This window comes from Miscanthus floridulus, chromosome 3, assembly GCF_019320115.1.
Source record: "Miscanthus floridulus cultivar M001 chromosome 3, ASM1932011v1, whole genome shotgun sequence".
In the NCBI taxonomy this organism is placed as follows: domain Eukaryota; kingdom Viridiplantae; phylum Streptophyta; class Magnoliopsida; order Poales; family Poaceae; genus Miscanthus; species Miscanthus floridulus.
This window is the reverse complement of record NC_089582.1, coordinates 94,743,000-94,761,506: the sequence shown is the minus strand read 5'-3', so window position 1 is coordinate 94,761,506 and position 18,507 is coordinate 94,743,000. Positions and strand designations below refer to the sequence as shown.

Here is an 18,507-nt window from a genome sequence, read left to right as displayed (position 1 = left end):
AATGGCAAAATCCTTAAACTCACTAGTAGCTTGTCGAACTCTATGATGCCCAGGCACAAGGTGGGCGCTAAACTTTTGTTCTACTGTCATCTCCCAATCAAGATATCTCTCAGCATCATAATGACCCAAAAAAGATGGTATTGTGAACTTAATCTTCGCATAAGGATCATCGGGTACACGGTGATTGTTACCTTGATGGTGGTGGACACCAGCCATACCTGTCGTGTTGCGGCAAATACGTTGTCGTAATCTTGCTTGTCGGAAGGCTGCTCGATCTATGTTTCCCACGACATCATGCACCGTATCTTCTGGCAAGAGACCATCGGTGTTGCTGCTGAATACGTCATTGTTGTTGACCGCCACCAAAGTTTCCAACTTAGTAACCTTGTCGGTTAGCATAGAAATTCGTTTGTCCAATCTCTCCATGCTGTTACCAATGTTGAGTTCAATGAGTGCGTCAATGACGGTCTTCCTGACGGCCTCATTCATCCTTTTTTGGGCATCCTCTACAACAGCTTGTAGTTGCTCTTGGCTGACACACTCGTTGAAACCCTTAGGATTGTTATCTTTAGTCTGATCACCTCCTGCCATTATAAACACAAAAACAGGAACAAACGGTGAAAGTTATCCCTACCAAATGACTATGTGGTTGTAGTGGTGTCACTTTTCACAGCAAGTGGAAGCGTCTTACCAAACTCTTATAAAGTTCTTACCAATGCAAGCAGTGGGCGGTACAACCAGCGGCTGGTTCGTGATACCTGTGAGGTAGTGGTACCGAGATTGCAAGGCTCTTTTTCTGTACTGATCTAAAGAGTTTGTGGAGCTTGGAAGGCAAACAAAGAGTAATATGTATATCTAGCACACAAAGTCAGTAACAGAAAGTAATGCTGAATTATAGTCCAAAGTACTTATTCTCATTGCTGGTCTAAAATGTTCCAAGTACTAGGCGTGTGACAAAAGTATGGTGGATAGCAAGGTGATAGGTGTGTGAAAAACAAGTATGGTGGATGGAAACAGTAACACAAACAAGGAACCAGACAGCACATGCTAACACAACTTACTTTGGTCTTCTCTATATGCTCCTCTATATATGGTTCCTCTTTTGCCCCTCTCTTTTTTTTCTATTTTTTGGGCTATCGTTGTTTTTTGGGAAATTTCAACTTTTTTATTTTATTTTATTTTTGATATTTTTCCTTTACTTAGGAGCACAAAAGAAGTAACCACAGAAAATATGAGCTCAAACAAGTGTGAGACGTGGCCTGTGGAATTTTCAGAAAACTTGCTCAAAATCGACAAAAACCTTGTGACCACGAAAAGAGGATCTTGTGACCAGTTTTTGACTAATTTAAAATTTTCAAACCCCGGCAAAGTGGGAGATGGACGGATCCAAAAAAAATTCTGATCGATTTTGATATTGGAACATCAAAATCAGAGTTCGTATGCGAAAACTAGACCAGTTTTAAGAATTGGCTCTGAATTAGAGGACAAAACGGGAACAATGTGCACAAAACTGGTCACAACAACAAAGATTTGATGGAAATGATGGGGGAAAACACACGAACTGGACTCTAACATGACCTAACCAGCAACAAGACCTTGACTAGGACACAAACTCAACATGACAGACTCTGAAACTAAAATATGCAAAGGCTATGGCGCGGAAGGTTCTAGGACAAGAAAAACGACTATGGCACTAGACTATGGGACGAATGCGAAACACTCAAACTAGGGAATAAATGTGAACCTGATGGTATACCTTAGCTCTGATTGCCACTTAATGGAAACAGGGATCCCAATCTTCCATCAGGTAGAGGTAACTATCATTGTAGAGGAGAATGACACACTAATTCGGCTTCAGATCGAAAGATCGAACCCTGCAATCTTAGCACCACAGCTCCTTTGGTTATCAACCAAGTCATGGACCAGGTTGACCTCGCCAAGAAGGTTAATCCCTGCCTACGCAACAAAGAACACAAGCAAGAACAAGAAAGAACACAACCAAATTGCAGATAAATAATTAATCTCACGAAGTTGGGGTCTCACAAACCGATGAACGATAAAACTGTTCTTAACAGAATAATCTAAGCAAAACCCAAACTCTAATGGAGGGGCAGCGGCTATTTATGAAGACTCTAGGGTCGTGCAAGACCCATGGACGTGCCCCTAATGGGTCCAAACACGATACATGGTCCAACGGACCAAAAGACGATGTCATAGTACTCTGACAGATTCTGGATGCTGACTTGTTTCAACGATTCCTGTTGATTCCGAAGAGCTTTTGATGTGAGACCACTTGGATTGGCTTCCTTATCAAATTATCTTTCCATCCATATATGGATCATTGAAAACAGAGTCCAGATGCGTCCTAGGTGACCAGTTTAAGGCAAACTGGTCGTAGAGGCTGAGGCAGACTCGAAATCGTGTTGGACCGGGCCTCTGGTTCATGTTGGACGTCCTTGCTGGTCATCTTCGCCTCCACCATGTCCTCTAAATCCTTAATGACCCTCTCCAATGTTCCTAAGCAAGATAACATCATTAGGTAGTAGTCTATTCTCAAAAGTATAAAAAGGATCGCTTAAGAACGAGCTCACCTCTAAATTGAGTTGACGCATTTGAGCCCGGGTCATTGGACCTTGCATGATGGTTGGAGGATCAGCGGGTACATCCGAAGGAGTGATGTCCTCATCAATGCTAGAGTAGGATTAGAACTTAGGGTGCTAAACTTTTATGCGTTAGATCAATAGAAACACTTTCTAGGCATAAGGGGTCAATTGGGCTAACCGTAGAGGTTAATTAATGCAAAGAAATTTAGAATTAGCCCAATTTATCCCCCCCTCTTGGGCATCTTGATTGTTTCATGATTATAGGAATCTTGGGATCATACATATCCTAACAGATCCCGTAGTATCTTTAGGATATCTTCCAGATGTCTTGCGAAAGACGCCAACCAGAGTCGTGCCCGTAAGGTTTCGTCTTGTGGGCTGGGCTACCCCTGAGGGCGCAGCCCATGTGGTCTGTCGTGGGTATCTAGGGTCATACCCTCCACAAGAGCACACTTTGATGACATAGACTCAGTTATTACAGACTATTGCTCAAAGTGTGTTGAACAACCCGCATCAAACACCACCTATTGACAAGCGTGATGAATTTATGAAGGGATACCCACTAACACTCTCTCATACAAGCGAACCACTAGAAGCTGATGACTGGCTTAGAGCTGTGAAGCGAGAATTGGACATAGCTCAGTATGATGACCATGAGAAGGTGCTTTTTGCGTCTGGCCAACTTTAGGGCGCATCATAAGACTGGTGGGAGTCTTACCAGTATGGACGTCCCAACAATGTTGGACAAATCACCTGATAGGAATTCAAGGAGAATTTCAGGTCCTACCATATCCCGTTAGGTGAGGTAGAACTTAAATAAGATGAGTTCCTCAATTTGAAGTAAAGATCTATGTCAGTGTGTGAGTATCGTAACCGGTTCACTCAATTGTCACGCTATGCTCCAAAAGAGGTGGATAGTGATGCTAAGAAGCAAAAATGCTTTTTTGAAAGGACTAAATAATGGTTTGCAATTATAGTTGATGACCGTTGTATATGTCGACTATCAAACATTGGTGGACAAAGCAATTGTAATTGAGAACGAACATCGAGAGATGAAAGAGAAGAGAAAGCTTGAATTTCAATGCCGGTTAAGAAACACTCGTCTCCATTTTGCTACACAACCAAAGTATCAGTCACACCCTATGAATATGCTTGGGAGTACAGATCAGGATCAGTATCCGCAATCCAATTATGAAGTACAACATTTCCACTCTCAAGAGCCATGTTTGTCACCTCCTATTAGTACCTTGATGAAGACAAATACTTCTACTAGTGAGGAAGACTATGATTGTGATGAAATTGGACACTATAAGAATGATTGTCTTAGAAAGTTTGCTGAGAGTAATCAAAGCCAGAACAGAATGTCCATAAGAAGCAAGTGCAAGGAAATAAGTTAAAGCAAAACTGCATTCAAGGCAGGTTGAACAATGTGGATATGATTACCACTTGTCGATAGAATATCATTGGTAGTCCATTGAGGGGTATCCCGCGATGGTAGATTTGTTGGTGGGGGTGCACATAATCAGGAACTGGATAGTGACACAAGGCGCAGAGACAGCGATTTAGACAGGTTTGGGCCATCTAATCGACGTAATACCCTACGTCCTATGCCTTTGGTATATTGTATTGAGATGTAGTAGATAGATCTATGTATCTTGTCTGCTAGGGAACCCCTGTCTCTCCTTATATAGTCTAGAGGAGCAGGGTTACAAGGTAAGTATCCTATTTGGTACTATACAATGTCTTGCGATGCACGCCGAGCAGCGTCGTGCATGCCTTGATCTTGTGGGCTGGGCTACCTCTGATGGTGTGGCCCATGTCTTGTCTTGAGGATACTGGGGGGCCATACCCTCACAGCTAGTCTCCGAGCCTGACAGTAGGTGACATAGTCATGTGGTGCTAGGGTTAGAAAGTAGAAGACCAACCGAGCAGGCAGCCAGTCCCTGGGCGTAGCCTTGAGATGAGAATAAGCACATTCACCGCAAGGTGAAGTGTGCCCACTTAGTCCCTGAGCCTGCTAGAAGATGAAGAATGAATCTTGTAGCAGGGTCAAAGAAAAAGAAGTCTGAAAGCTTGCTGACGTCGTCTGATATGCGCGTATCAAGACCCCAGACATGTTGCCCAAGATCAACACCCTGATCCAAACAGCATGGAGCAGTTTGATAGCACACCGATGAGACATAGCAAGATCCGAGTAGCAAGGGAGTCCCCAGTGTCGCTGGCGATGTTCGAGCATCAAAGAGCGAGGAGTCCCCGGCGTCGCTGGCGATGACCGAGCACCGAGGAGTGAGGAGTCCCCGGTGTTGCTAGCGATGACCAAGCACCGAGGAGCGAGAAGTCCCCGGCGTCGCTGGCGAAGACCGAGCATCGAGGAGCGAGGAGTCTCCGACATCGCTGGCGATGATCGAGCACCAAGGAGCGAGGAGTCCCTAGCGTCGCTGGCGATGACCAAGCACCGAGGAGCGAGGAGTCCCCGGCGTCGCTGGCGATGACCGAGCACCGAGGAGCGAGGAGTTCCCGGCGTCGCTAGCGATGACCGAGCACCGAGGAGCGAGGAGTCCCTGGCATCGCTGGCGATGACCGAGCACCGAGAAGCGAGGAGTCCCTGGCGTCGCTGGCGATGACCGAACACCGAGGAGCGAGGAGTCCCCAGCGTAGGCGGCGATGTCCAAGTACTAAGGAGCGAGGAGTCTCCAGCATCGCTAGCGATGTCCGAGCACAGAGGAGCGAGGAGTCCCCAACGTAGGTGGCGATGTCTGAGCACCGATGAGCGAGCAGTCCCTAGCGTCGCTGGTAATGTCCAAGCACCGAGGAGCGAGGAGTCCCCGGCGTCGCTGGCGATGTCCAAGCACCGAGGAGCGAGGAGTCCCCGGCGTAGGCGGCGATGTTCAAGCACCGAGGAGTCCTAGGCAAAGCTGGCGAGGTCCGAGCACCGAGGAGTCCCCGATGTAGCTGGCGACGTTTGTGCGGTGAAGTGTGCCCACTTAGTCCTCGAGCATGAAGAATCCGAGTGCTGAGGAGTAACCGGCGTAGCTGGCAATGAAGCACGAGTGGTGAATAGTCTGGTCAACTGGTCGGCGGTGAAGTGAGCATTGAGTAGAAACAACCGGCGAACAGTCCGATCAACTGGTCGGCGACGGAGTCCATGAATCAAGCGGTCAGACCAGTTGATCGGTGGAGAAGCTCGAGCACCAAGTGATCCGATCACCTGGACGACGATACTGCAATACAAACATGTAGAATGGGTAGTACATGATGTAAAAATATATGAACTCTAAAGAAAAATCAGCAATGATGATGAAATAGTGTAAATAGCTCGGCGATTAGTTGGTGTGAAGATATATTTATATTTAGGGAAATTTGGCCACAGGACATTCAGAAAACATGAAATTGGCTGCTGCACACCGCCAACTCCGATATTGGCCGAGTACCATTATAAAATTGGATTCATTTGCTAGAACACACCGCCCCATTAAAATATAATTTCTGCTGGTTCCGGGAGAGAGAAGCTATGGAAAATGACATGTTTGCCCTCATCTTCTTCCTCTCGCTCATATGGTGCCGATATGGCGTAGCGGAGCTCGCCCCTAGGTTGCCCATGCTGGCGGGGAGCTCTGCCCTGGGCTGGCCACGCCTCTGGGGAGGGCGTGCCCCTACGATGGCTGCGCCGCCGGGGAGGGCCACCCCTGGGCTGGCTGTGCCTCTAGGGAGCGTGCCCATAGGATGGTCGCGCAGCCGGGAGCTCCGCCCTTGGACTGGCCGTGCCTCCGGGGAGGGCGTGCCCCCTGGGATGGCTGCGCTGCCAGGGAGTGCCGCCCTTCGGCTGGCCACGCCACCGGGGAGCACTGCCCCTGGGATGGCCGCGCCGCCAGGGAGCACTGCCCTTTGGCTGGCCACACCGCCGGGAGCTCCGCCCCTGGGCTAGCCACTCCTCTAGGGAACGCGCTAAGTATGCCCTTCTGGCACTAGTGCATCGACGACGGCCGACCAGTCCCACTCCCACCACCAGTGAACCGGCGGCAGCCGCCTCTTCTCTGGCTCCGAAGCAGCTCCGCGAGATCTTTCGGTGCTTTGACATGGACGACGATGATAGCCTGACACAATTAGAGATGGTGGTGCTGGTGCAGTAGCTGGACCTACGCCCCACGGGGGAGGAGGCCCTCGCGCTGCTGGCCGGCATGGATGCAGACGACAATGGCGGATTGGCGCAGGTCATCGGTGAAGCCGTACGTAGGTGTAGAAGAGCACACAGACGACGTCGGCCTTAGCGGTGGAGACTGTGGGGTGGCGCGAAGGATGGGGAGACGCAGGGGTGTGGGTGAGGGCAGGCACGGCAAGGCTCGCCGGCCGGCCATTCACCAGACTTCTTGAAATGGTGTCGCCAGACTTGAGGAAGCGAGAGGAAGAAGACGAGGGCAAACACGTCATTTTCCATAGCTTCTCTCTCCCGGAACCAGCAGAAATTATATTTTAATGGGGGCAGTGTGTTCTAGCAAATGAATCCAATTTCATAATGGTACTCAGCCAATATCGGAGTTGGCGGTGTGCAGCAGCCAATTTCATGTTTTCCGAATGTCCGGTGGCCAAATTTCCCTTATATTTAATATAAACCGCCCGACCAATTAGTGTGTAGCTGAGTCTCCAGCCCTAGCTAGCCCATAGTCTATAATGTCGAGCGCGGAGCCCGTGCACATGTAGGAGGAACATGCGTGACCAAGGAGCCACTGCCGACCACCCATAAGACAGAGCGCGGAGCCCATAGCATATGTAAGGAGGAGCCAGAGATAGGGCCATCTCTGGAGGCGTCCGAGCATCAACATGACTGTTCGAGGGTTCGAAAAATCGTTTGGAGAGCAAATATAGAAAAATAGCTTGGAGAAACATTATGGCGATTAACGAAGATTGGAGAATATTTAAAAGAATATTAAAACGTGACCTAGCTTTAGACGGAGCGTCTGGTTGGCGGCGTATGGCGCTATCTGGTTGGCATTGACGGCAAACACCTAGCGGGCGGTGAGTTGCTGGTGAAGGCGACCTCGGAGGTGGTTCCGAGATTGGATCTGCTATCGCGGGGGCTGATGTAGCCAGCGATGAATCGTCGTCGTCGACCGGCATGGATCTCCACGAGATTGTTGATGAGAACGCGCTGTTGATTTGAGGTCTATCTGGCTCGCCATGGGATCAAGCGCACACCCCTACCTAGCGCGCCAACTATCGACAGAATATCGTCGGCAGTCCACCGAGGGGTATCCCGCGATGGAAGATTTATCGGTGGGGGTGCGCGTAATCAGGAACCGGATGGTGACACAAGGCGCAGAGACAGTGATTTAGACAGGTTCGGGCCGTCTGATCGACGTAATACCCTACGTCCTATGTCTTTGGTATATTGTATTGAGATGTAGTAGATAGATCTGTGTATCTTGTCCGCTAGGAAACCCCTATCTCTCTTATATAGTCTGGAGGAGCAGGGTTATAAGGTAAGTATCCTATTTGGTACTATACAATGTCTTGCGGTGCACGCCGAGCAGCGTCGTGCACGCCTTAATCTTGTGGGCCGGACCACCTCTGATGGTACTGCCCATGTCTTGTCTTGAGGATACCGGGGGGCATACCCCCACACCACTCATAGAGCTAAGGAGGTTGTCGTGGGGTTCATTCCAGTAGACTCAGTCACTGCTATGGTGGTGTTTGACCCTAGTGCTTCACATTCATTCATCTCTAGGGTATATATAGAAGATCCTAAAATAACTATGGCCCCGTTCGCTGGTTTGAAACTTGGATGAAACTGACTGAAAACACTGTTCCGGTTGAATTGTTGTGAGAGAAAAACAATGTTCCGGCTGAAAAAACAAGCCGAATATGGGGTAAACCGAATATGGCCTATATTTCTAATGAGGAAACCTATAATAGTTAACTCTCTAGAGGAGAAAAGAAGGCAAATCGTATATGTTCAAAAATTAGTTTTAACATAAAAAGAGAGAACTTTGAGGTAAATCTTATAGTTTTGAAGTTAATATATATTGATGTTATCCTCGGAAAGGGATTATTGTCTGCTTGTAAGGTAGCACTCGGGAAGGGTATAATAGCTACCGCGCGAAAGATTTGATGGGAGATTTCTTTTTCATAACCATCCTCATCGGGGAAGCTTCTATTCCGAGGTCCCTTGCCTTTCTTCCCCTCGTCCCATCCCGTGCTTCCATTTCTCCCCCTCCTCCGGCCTAGTCGGCGCCTCGCCGACATGTGGGCCCCACCCGCGGCGTCGCCGACGGGAGCGATCCCCTCGCTCCGTCCGTCGCGGGCGGCGGCGGTCCGCGTCCTCGTCACGCTGCCTTTCGCCGCGCGGCCGCAGGATCAGCCGCGGCGGCGGCTCTGTCTCGCGGTACCGCCGCCCGCTCCGGAGATGGCCTCTGCGGCTGCTGAGGGGGAGGGGGAGGGGGAGGAGGAGGAGGAGGACGTGGTGGTGGTAGAAGGGGACACGGAGAGGAAGAAGGCGGTGGAGATGGACGCGGCCGTGAGGCGGGAGCTGGCGATCCGGAGGCTGCGGCAGGAGGCCGAGGCGGAGGCGACCGAGGCGGGGACGAGGAAGGGGAGGAGCAGGAGGGATTTCGCCGTGTTCGAGACCGCCAGGGGCGACGCGCTCTTCACGCAGTCGTGGACTCCGGCCGCCGCGGATCGCCTCAAGTATTCACACCTGCCTACCCCACTAACCCGCGAATTTTTTTGAATCATATAAGTGCGAGCTGTGTTGGAACGTGATGAAATCGAGCGGTTGGGTATTCAAACCTGACATGTTGAGACAATTTAGGACCGTGTTATTTTGGCGGGATTGATTTGATAGATGGTGTGGTGGTGTTGGTAGCATCGAGCAGGTGCATAATCCAAAGCCTTTTGTTTGTTTGTTTGTTTTTTTGTTTTTTTTGTTGTTGTTGCTGTTTGCATTAGGGGAATCAGTTTGTCTTGTAGTGAAGGGCTATTGGAAAACATGGCTATGTTCTACTGGTGCCGGGCCGTAAGCTTGGATGTCTCTTCTGGAGCTTCTTCAGGATTAGATCATGCAAAAGTGGGTTACTAATCATGCAAAAGTCGGTTACTACAAGGAAATGTTGTTGGGGATTGCATTCTATTGGACCCATTTCATACCTAATGGTTAGAAGATTTGTTTGCATGTTTGTATTGGTAATGATCGAAACAATCCTAGTTTCCTAGATGATTTGATCAGTATCAGCTCTTTTTTGAATTGTGCATTGTTGGTATCTTTTCAAGTGATGATATGGATTCAACAATGCACTAGCAAACAAGACTTGATTTACAAATACCAAGGCTACGTGCCTACACGTATGCATGCTCTAGATATCAAGTCCTGGATGCTCCATATGTTTGGGAAACCTTCAACCTACAGGAGGCATATTATCTTGAAAACTGTACATGAATGATGGAATGGTTACCAGTTTGATGCATGAGATGATACACTAGTACCTTGAAAGCCTCATTTTTTTTACATTTAATTCTAGTAATTAACTTGTCTTTTACTTTTTTTATGCTTCTCAAATATGCAGGGGCATTGTTGTACTGTTGCATGGTCTAAACGAGCATAGGTACAGAACATATGCTATACGTGTATTCCATGATTGTTTTACATAGTGGCTTTTGCTGATAGCATTGATCTGCACTTCTGCAGTGGAAGGTACAACCATTTCGCAAAACTGTTGAATGATCAAGGACTTAAAGTTTATGCCATGGACTGGATTGGTGAGTTACTGTCACATATTAGTGCTCAAGTGTTAATTTGGTACGATCTGTGCATTGCTTTGAGTGGTCTCACTAAGACCATGTAAATCAATTGCCTCTAAGCCAATCTGAGATTCTTGATTTTAAGACCTTCTGTCTAGAAATAAAACTATTATCTATTATGAACTTTAGATGGTCTTACTCTTGAAAAGGATTATTAGGTCCACAACACCACAAATGTGGCAGTGATATATTCATAATTTAGATGGCTAAAAACTACTCCATTAGTCCCTTTCAAGTTACTGCAGTGAACTTCAGAATCATGAGGTAGCTACCTCTCTTTAATTCCGCATGTCACATTGTGGTAGGATGCCTCAATGAAAGCCTCTCCAAATGTTTCTTATACTTTATTTTGAGTTAAACGAGCAGTTGAGTTGAGCCAGGCTGAGACTGACTTGGACTTTATTCTGAATATCTGCTGTAAATGATACAATGATCAGAAGGTTTTCATATTTAGCAGGTCTTGGACCTTTTGTTGACTCAATATTGCATGTGCTACTCTTAACTAGTCCTTTCTCTTCTATGCTACTTCATGGAACTGATTTTTACTTTCATTTTTGCTCTTGTTATGTGTATATCCGGTAGTTGTATGTTTTTCATCTTGTTGTATTTTGTCTCTGAAGGACATGGTGGAAGTGATGGGGTTCATGGATATGTTTCCTCACTTGATCATGCTGTTGGTGACTTGGTACTGTCTCATACATACAGAATATGTGCATAGATATAAATTTCAAGTTGCAGTTTTTTTCCTGCAGTATTTTCTCAATCTATTTTCAAAGTTCCTTCCTGTGCAGAAAGAATTTCTGGAGGATGTTGTATCGGAGGAAAACCGTGGTTTGCCGTGCTTCTTATTTGGGCACTCCACAGGTGGAGCTATTGTTTTGAAGGTAAATCTTTGATTTAATTGACCTTTTCAGTAAGACCGTAGGTCACATAAGCAGGATCGTAATTTCAATTATTTTTCCTTTTTGCATGAATGTCCAAAGGCCGTGCTGGATCCTTTTGTAGAACTTCATGTAGAAGGTGTGGTCTTAACGTCGCCAGCTATTCATGTTCAACCATCTCATCCAATCATCAAAGTAAGCAGTAGATGTTTGTCTTAAACGAAACTATACCCTTGTCGTTATTTTCTGTGTAATGCCATCCTTCTACACCAGTACATGAGGGAGATTGTCTTGAATGTTCGATTTGTTCTTCACTTTAATGATTTGAAATGAAATAAACACGTCTTCTTACCTGGCAATCCAAGGCAGAATTGAATTTCCTATGATTCATTATCATGCCTGTTTCTATAGGATCAAGAAACCATTTTCTGTTACACAAGAATTTCTGTTTGACTGCAGCACAGAACCCATTTGTTTAATGTTCTTCTTTAGGTCATATTTATGTTTTGATTTGGACGATCTGGATTTTAGTGACTACAACAGGAACCTCAGTGGGGCCTTTTCTTATTGTTGGACTGTGGACTCTGAAATGCTTATATTTTGTCATTTCTCAAACGTCAGGTTGTTGCACCAATATTCTCCATGCTAGCTCCAAAATACCGAGTCAGTGCTTTGCATAAGAAAGGACCTCCTGTTTCACGCGATCCAGAGGCTCTGAAGATGAAATATTCAGATCCCCTTGTGTATACTGGACCAATTAGAGTCAGAACTGGCAATGAAATACTCCGGATATCATCATTTTTGCAAAGAAACTTGAGCAGAGTTACTGTCCCTTTTCTTGTTCTACATGGTACAGCTGACACAATAACTGATCCGAGAGCGTCCGAGCGATTATACCAAGCATCAATGTCAACAAACAAATCAATAAAATTGTATGATGGATATTTACATGATCTTCTCTTTGAACCTGAAAGGGATGATATCGCAAATGATATCATCAATTGGTTGAGCGCAAGACTTGATGTTCTTCAGGGATGGTGAGGTGAATCAAGTATCAACTAAAGGTGCTTCCTCTTATGTAGTTACCAGCGGTTTTACTAGAACTGTATACATGGCATAGAGTGCAGAATAGTGTAACTGTTAACTAGGATGTTTTAGGAATTAGGGTGTTATCGTTATATCTTCACGGTTATTTCTTGTCTTCATTTCTGTTGTATAAGTTCAGAAAGAGCCTACATGAGATGTAAATAATATTAGAGTTAAGCTGAAAATAAATGTATCTCCTAATACACAGTTCAGTGCGACTTTTAAAAGAAAAGGCTTGGTTCACATTTTTTTTTCTGAATTGCCGTCGGTCATTTTCTCACATCTTTTTTACTTTATCCTGTCAGATTGGAGAGATTAATATTTCAGTAATTAATATTGTAATTTGTAAGCATAGAAGCCAAATTATATGTCGTTGATGTTCACTTTTACTGATATGTTGCTTTTGCTTGGTGTCAACATTCAATCACAGTTGATTGATGTTTGGTCAATGCTAATAGTAGTCCAACAATGACATTCATTCTGTATGGCAAAAGTTGCATTGGATGTTTTCTGCTGAAGATGTTAGTATGTTAACAAATATAGTAGCAGTTTCATGGACCTATAATGTACTTCCTGCAATAAAAAATATAAACCCATCTAGATTTGTCTTAGTCAGACTTTTGTAATTTTTATTTTGAGTAGCAATATCTATAAGCATATATTATCTTAAATAAAAGAGTTTGTATATTATGAAAGTATTTTTATAATGATCTATTAATGTCAACCTTGTTTTGTCAAACAACTTAAGACAAACCTAGATCTACTTGTATTTATGATGTATATAATTATATTGTTTGTTACTGTCAGTTCTGTGTTCTTATCATTGCTTGTACATATGCTGTTTGTTATAAAAAAACTTGTTCTTCTCTCTTTTTTCATTTTGAAAGAAATCGCCGCTTTTTTTAATCACCTTTTCTGTGGCATAATTCGTTCATCTGGTCATGCGGTGGATTAATGCTGCATATGTTGTTACTTCTTGATCTCACTACGAAACTCACTACGAAAAAATAAGACATGAGTTAGAATTCTGTCTTGCATTGGTTTTGTTTGCTTTAGTGTAAGTTTGTGGAGTAGGTGTTTCTGAAACCAAGGATAAGGATGATGCAGCATGCCACTGAAAGGTGATTTAGAATAACAATTATATGTTTTCATTAACTGTTTTTTGTCACATCATGTTGTTTTATGGCTATCCGTTTTATTTCAAGTAAGCAATTGTTCTACTTCTTTGCTACATGCTTGTTCACATATTCAGTATACTGAACTTATCTCCTTCAGTTCTTGTTTTATGCATTTGTGTGTAATACTACTGTTGGAGGCAAAGATAATGTAAATTCAATCTTTACTTTAGCCTTGACTGCAACCATGCTTTTGATTATGCTCGAATAATTTGAGGTACCTTTTTTATCATCTGCTCCAACTAAGCTAGACTGCCACTTTTAAAATGTATGTAAATAGTTAATTTGGCATCTCACTTCTAGCAAAGATGATACTTACAGGTAGTTCCATGTTATAATAATATACCTGTTTCAGTTTCTTTTATATCTTGCAAGTGGGGTTGATCAAAGCTTGTTGAAATCACTTAACCAAAAAGTTCTATGTATGAGATATTTTGTTTCGTATTTCCCTTGGAAATTAATGTTTTTACAATGTTTTTCGAATGGATATAAAATCAAGATTTTGGCATTTTTCTATGAGGTCAAGGTTATGACTACAGTATTATCTTATTACCTTCTTTTCATTTTGTAGTATGTACCTTCATAATCTGAAAATGCATTTGGTTCAATAGTCCTCCCTCTGTTTATAAATGTAAGCTTTTTTAGCCTTCGCAAAATTTTCTTTAAATATCGGTTGTTTTAGAACTTCGATGCCTGTTGTGCCTTTTTCTTCCTTCCTTGTCCTTGCTTAATAATTCCTACCAATGACACTTGTGTCTATGTTCTATTTTGGTTTCCCACATATTATACAAAACTGAGCATAAATTGATTATTTGAGACCCTAAACTAATTCAAATGAAAAAGTTGTCAACTACAAAGTTTTATAACTTTTCGAGATCTACAACTTTCATTTTGGTAGTTTCTCTATCCGAAGTCGTTTACAAAATTTAAATTTCAAATTTGAGAAATTCAAACGTAGTTTTCGATGACAAGATGATTTCAAATAAAAAAGTTATCAACTATAAAGTTTTATAACTTTTTGAGATCTATAAATTTCATTTTTGTTGTTTGTCCATTCGAGGTCATTTAAAAATTTCAAATTTCAAATTTTTTAAAATTCAAATGTAGTTTTCCTTGACAAGATGATTTCAAATTAAAAAGTTGTCAACTACAGAGTTTCATAACTTTTCGAGATCTACAACTTCTATTTTGATCATTTATTCATCCGACATAGTGGTAGTAACATTGTTCACAAATGTTACATATCCCTCTTATTGTTTATGAAACTATAAGAGAGATATGTAAATTTTGTGAACAATGTTATTATCACTTTATCGGATGAAGAAATGACCAAAATAAAACTTGTAGATCTTGATAAGTTCTGCAACTTCTATGTTCATGATTTTTTTCATCTGAAATCAAATAGTGTTCCAAAATAATGTTTGAAGTTGTTATTTTTTGAAATTTAAAATTTAAATAGATAAAACATGGTCACATAAAAAGATGGATAAAATAATAGTGGTAAGAACACAATAAATTGATAGGGCATGATTTTAGAAATTTTTAGAAAAAAATTATCAAATGTGAAGTTAGTATGAGGGAGAAAGACCAGCTACAAGTTTTAGCCCGAGATTAAAAAGAGAAATCAGTTCTTCAACAATTTTAAATTTTAATTTCAAACAGTATTTTCAAGTAGTAAATGATCTCAACTGAAAAAGTTATCAACTACAAAGTTTCATAACTTTTCGAGATCTACAACTTTCATTTTGATTATTTCTCCATCCGAGGTCGTTTACAAAATTTAAATTTTAATGCTTAATTTTTAATACTCGACGTCTATTTGTAGAGGCACTTCAATATTGAGCTGCCCCTACAAATTTGATTTGTAGGGACAGCTGATAACATCGGCCGTCCCTATAAATCCATTTGTAAGAGTGGCTTATTTAGCAATCATTTGTAGGGATGACTCAATATAGAGCCGCTTCTATAAAGATAGCAAAACGTTGCTATAAATTATTTTTGTAATAGTGACATCACATCCTATAGTGTCAGTGTAATCATGCCGTTAATGGGTCCTGTTGGTCTAGAGGCACCACCGTCAATTAGTAGTCTAAGTTGCTAGGACTTTTGTAACCTCCTCTGCATGCATATATATACATGCCTATAGAAGTTGACCGCGCGGCTCCGGGCAAATGTTCAGTCATCGCAGCCCTGTTTGTACAGTGATTACAGCTGTTGCTGCAGGTTCCCCCTCTCTCTCTAGTACTGTAGCTAACATGCAGCCGCAGCACAAACAGCGCAGCCGATCGAGTGATCGATCGCTATTAGCTGATGGCTCGTGTCTGATATCCTCATTCTGCAATTGATTCAGAGCAATCCAATCACCTTACTGTACATGCATGTACAGCCTATTAGTTTCGTCGTAAACGCTCGTGAATTATTTACTGCTGGCTGGTTTGGTGTTTGAGAAAAATACTGTTCTAGCTTATAATCAACGATCGTATATGAGCAAGCGAATAGACTGGTAGTTGTACTGCTGTATAGGCAATAAGAGGATGGTTAGATCCAGGGTTTAAAGTTTTGGGTTGCCATATCGGATGTTACATGGGGTGTCGCATGAGGTGTTCGGATAGTAATAAAAAATAAATTACAGAATCCGTCGGTAAACCGCGAGACGAATTTATTAAGTCTAATTAATCCATCATTACCACATGTGTTACTGTAGCACTTTATTGTTAAATCATAGACTAACTAAGCTTAAAAGATTCGTCTCGCAAAGTAGTCGCAATCTGTGTAATTAGTTATTTTTTAGTCTATATTTAATACTCCATGTATGTGTCAACGATATTCGATGTAATAGAGTGTAAAGTTTTGGCCAGGGCTAATTTAATAAACAACAACCGACAGAAATTAGCCGTGATTAGCCATTCGGGTTTGGATGTTGGCTATCAACTGACGTTCATGATTTGGCAGCAGGAGCCGTGATATGATTGCTAGGTACGGTGATGAATGAATATTTCGTTTCTGGAAAAAGTTTCCAGACGCTTGCAAGCGGTCGGATCGGAATCGAACAAGCACACATTGTTACGTAGAGGTAGGCCACATGTGTTCGCAGCTAAAATCCTCCGTTTCAAATTATAAATTATTTTTTTTAGAGTCAAAATATCTAAAGTTTAACTAAATTTATATAATAAAATAATTTAAAATAAGTATCTTTAAATTCTTCTTTAATTATATTTTTTATAGTAATACCTATTTGTTATCGTAAATCTTTGATCAAATTTGAGATTCTTGACTCTTCAACAAAACTGAAATGACATAATTTGGATTGGAATTCTACTGGACTAGCTGACACTACGTACTGTGGAGACGTACTCTGATCGCTTCTCAAATGGCACATTCTCGCTTAGGATTTGTTATCCAGCCTGTAAAGTTTTGATGTGTCACATTGAATGTTATATGGGGTGTTACATGGAATGTTCGGATACTAATAAAAAAAATAAATTACAGAATCCGTCAGTAAACACGAGATGAATTTATTAAGCCTAAGTAATCCATCATTAGCACATATGTTACTGTAGCACTTTATTGTCAAATTATGAACTAATTAGGCTTAAAAGATTCATCTCTCAAATTAATCGCAAAATGTGCAATTAGTTATTTTTTTAATCTATATTTAATATTTCATGCATATGTCAAACATTCGATGTGACATGGTGTAAAGTTTTAGGGTGAACACTAAACAAGGGCTTAATCACATGTGTTCATCTATGTACCAGTACTGCATGTTTAGTTGAGACGTTTTTAACCATATTAAAGGCCACATCTATGTACTGGATATGAGTATTAAAGTTGGTGAAAAAGGTAACTAGCTAGACTGCTAGAGCGAGGCTAGAAGTTTGTCGGTTTCGATGACTTGGATCGATGCATGGATCGGCCACGCATGATGCATGCAATGCAAGGCTTGATCGAGGTTCTACCTAGCTCCCGTCAAATTGAACTTTTCCTGTTCCTGAGGGATGACGACCTCCCAACGCATGAACCTAGCTAGGCAGCAACAGGAAGGCGATGTGTCACCTAACGTACTAGCTTGTGCTTGGCGAGCTAGCTAGCTAGGTAGGTAGGTAGCTTATGCATGGTCAATGATCAATTACGTAGTACTAACGCAGCATCTATCCTAATTCCATGTCAATCATCAATTACGCGCACAGTGATTACTGTAGGAGAAGAAACCCCAAACAGACAAGTCTTTGCTGACCCCGTAGCTAGCCAAAGCTTCTGTGGGAAAAACAGACACGACAGGTGGTGTTGGCATGATGTACGAGACGCTCGTAGATTTCAATGCAGACATGGATCGTTTTCTTTTCTCGCAGTGAAGTGGCACCGGTGACCGACGATCGTGACCGCTCAAAAAACAAATTAAAATATTATTTTAACTGATTTATTGTAAAAAAAAAATATTATTCTAACTGAAAAAGATTGACGCATGGGAAGGGACTCGGACTGCGGCCCTTGTCTGTCTGCCTCTCTGTTTTTTGCTGGGTGCTGTATTGACCACGGCACAGGGACATCTATCGTTGATCGTTGTGGTTGGTTTGACACCGATTGATATTGATAGGGGTAGGCGTAGGCGTAGGCGTAGGCGTGACGTGAAAGTGATGTATGTTCTCTCCTCTCGACTCTCGTGTTCTTGCCTGGAGCAAGCGATCCCGATCCCTCTGTTTTGTTGAAATGGAAGCCCCCACCTCGGGGAGACCTGCATGCAATTCAGAGTCTCTCTTTTTTTCACCGTCCCGGCACGATTCCGGACGTGTCGGCATGGGCCCGGCGCGTACGACGCACGGCTGGGCTGGGCTGGATGTCCGGCCCATTCGCAATAGCCACTGTACTAGGCTTCGTCATTAACCCGCGGGGGACCCTCGGCCCGGCACCACGTGGCCGGCCCATGCGCCTGCTCCCTCCTCGGGCTACTACTTCTGCCAAAGGCGGCGG

At 43.2% G+C, this 18,507-nt stretch overlaps 1 protein-coding gene across 1 annotated transcript; it reads left to right on the top strand.

Moving 5' to 3' along the window:
* Positions 1-8,708: 8,708 nt before the first annotated feature.
* On the top strand, positions 8,709-12,604 carry LOC136546172 (uncharacterized). Its single transcript, XM_066538144.1, has 7 exons — positions 8,709-9,284; positions 10,160-10,198; positions 10,282-10,352; positions 11,015-11,079; positions 11,186-11,278; positions 11,378-11,470; positions 11,897-12,604. Exons 1-7 carry the CDS (start codon positions 8,842-8,844, stop codon positions 12,314-12,316), a joined length of 1,224 nt encoding a protein of 407 aa, XP_066394241.1. The 5' UTR covers positions 8,709-8,841; the 3' UTR covers positions 12,317-12,604.
* Positions 12,605-18,507: the final 5,903 nt, after the last annotated feature.

What these genes read in the sequence shown, in the direction of transcription:
- LOC136546172 (XM_066538144.1), top strand. Translation starts at nt 8,842, where the DNA reads ATGTGGGCCCCACCCGCGGCGTCGCCGACGGGAGCGATCCCCTCGCTC. An exon ending in GCCGCCGCGGATCGCCTCAA is followed by an intron (nt 9,285 to 10,159) that starts GTATTCACACCT and finishes TCAAATATGCAG; the next exon opens with GGGCATTGTTGTACTGTTGC. An exon ending in TTATGCCATGGACTGGATTG is followed by an intron (nt 10,353 to 11,014) that starts GTGAGTTACTGT and finishes TTGTCTCTGAAG; the next exon opens with GACATGGTGGAAGTGATGGG.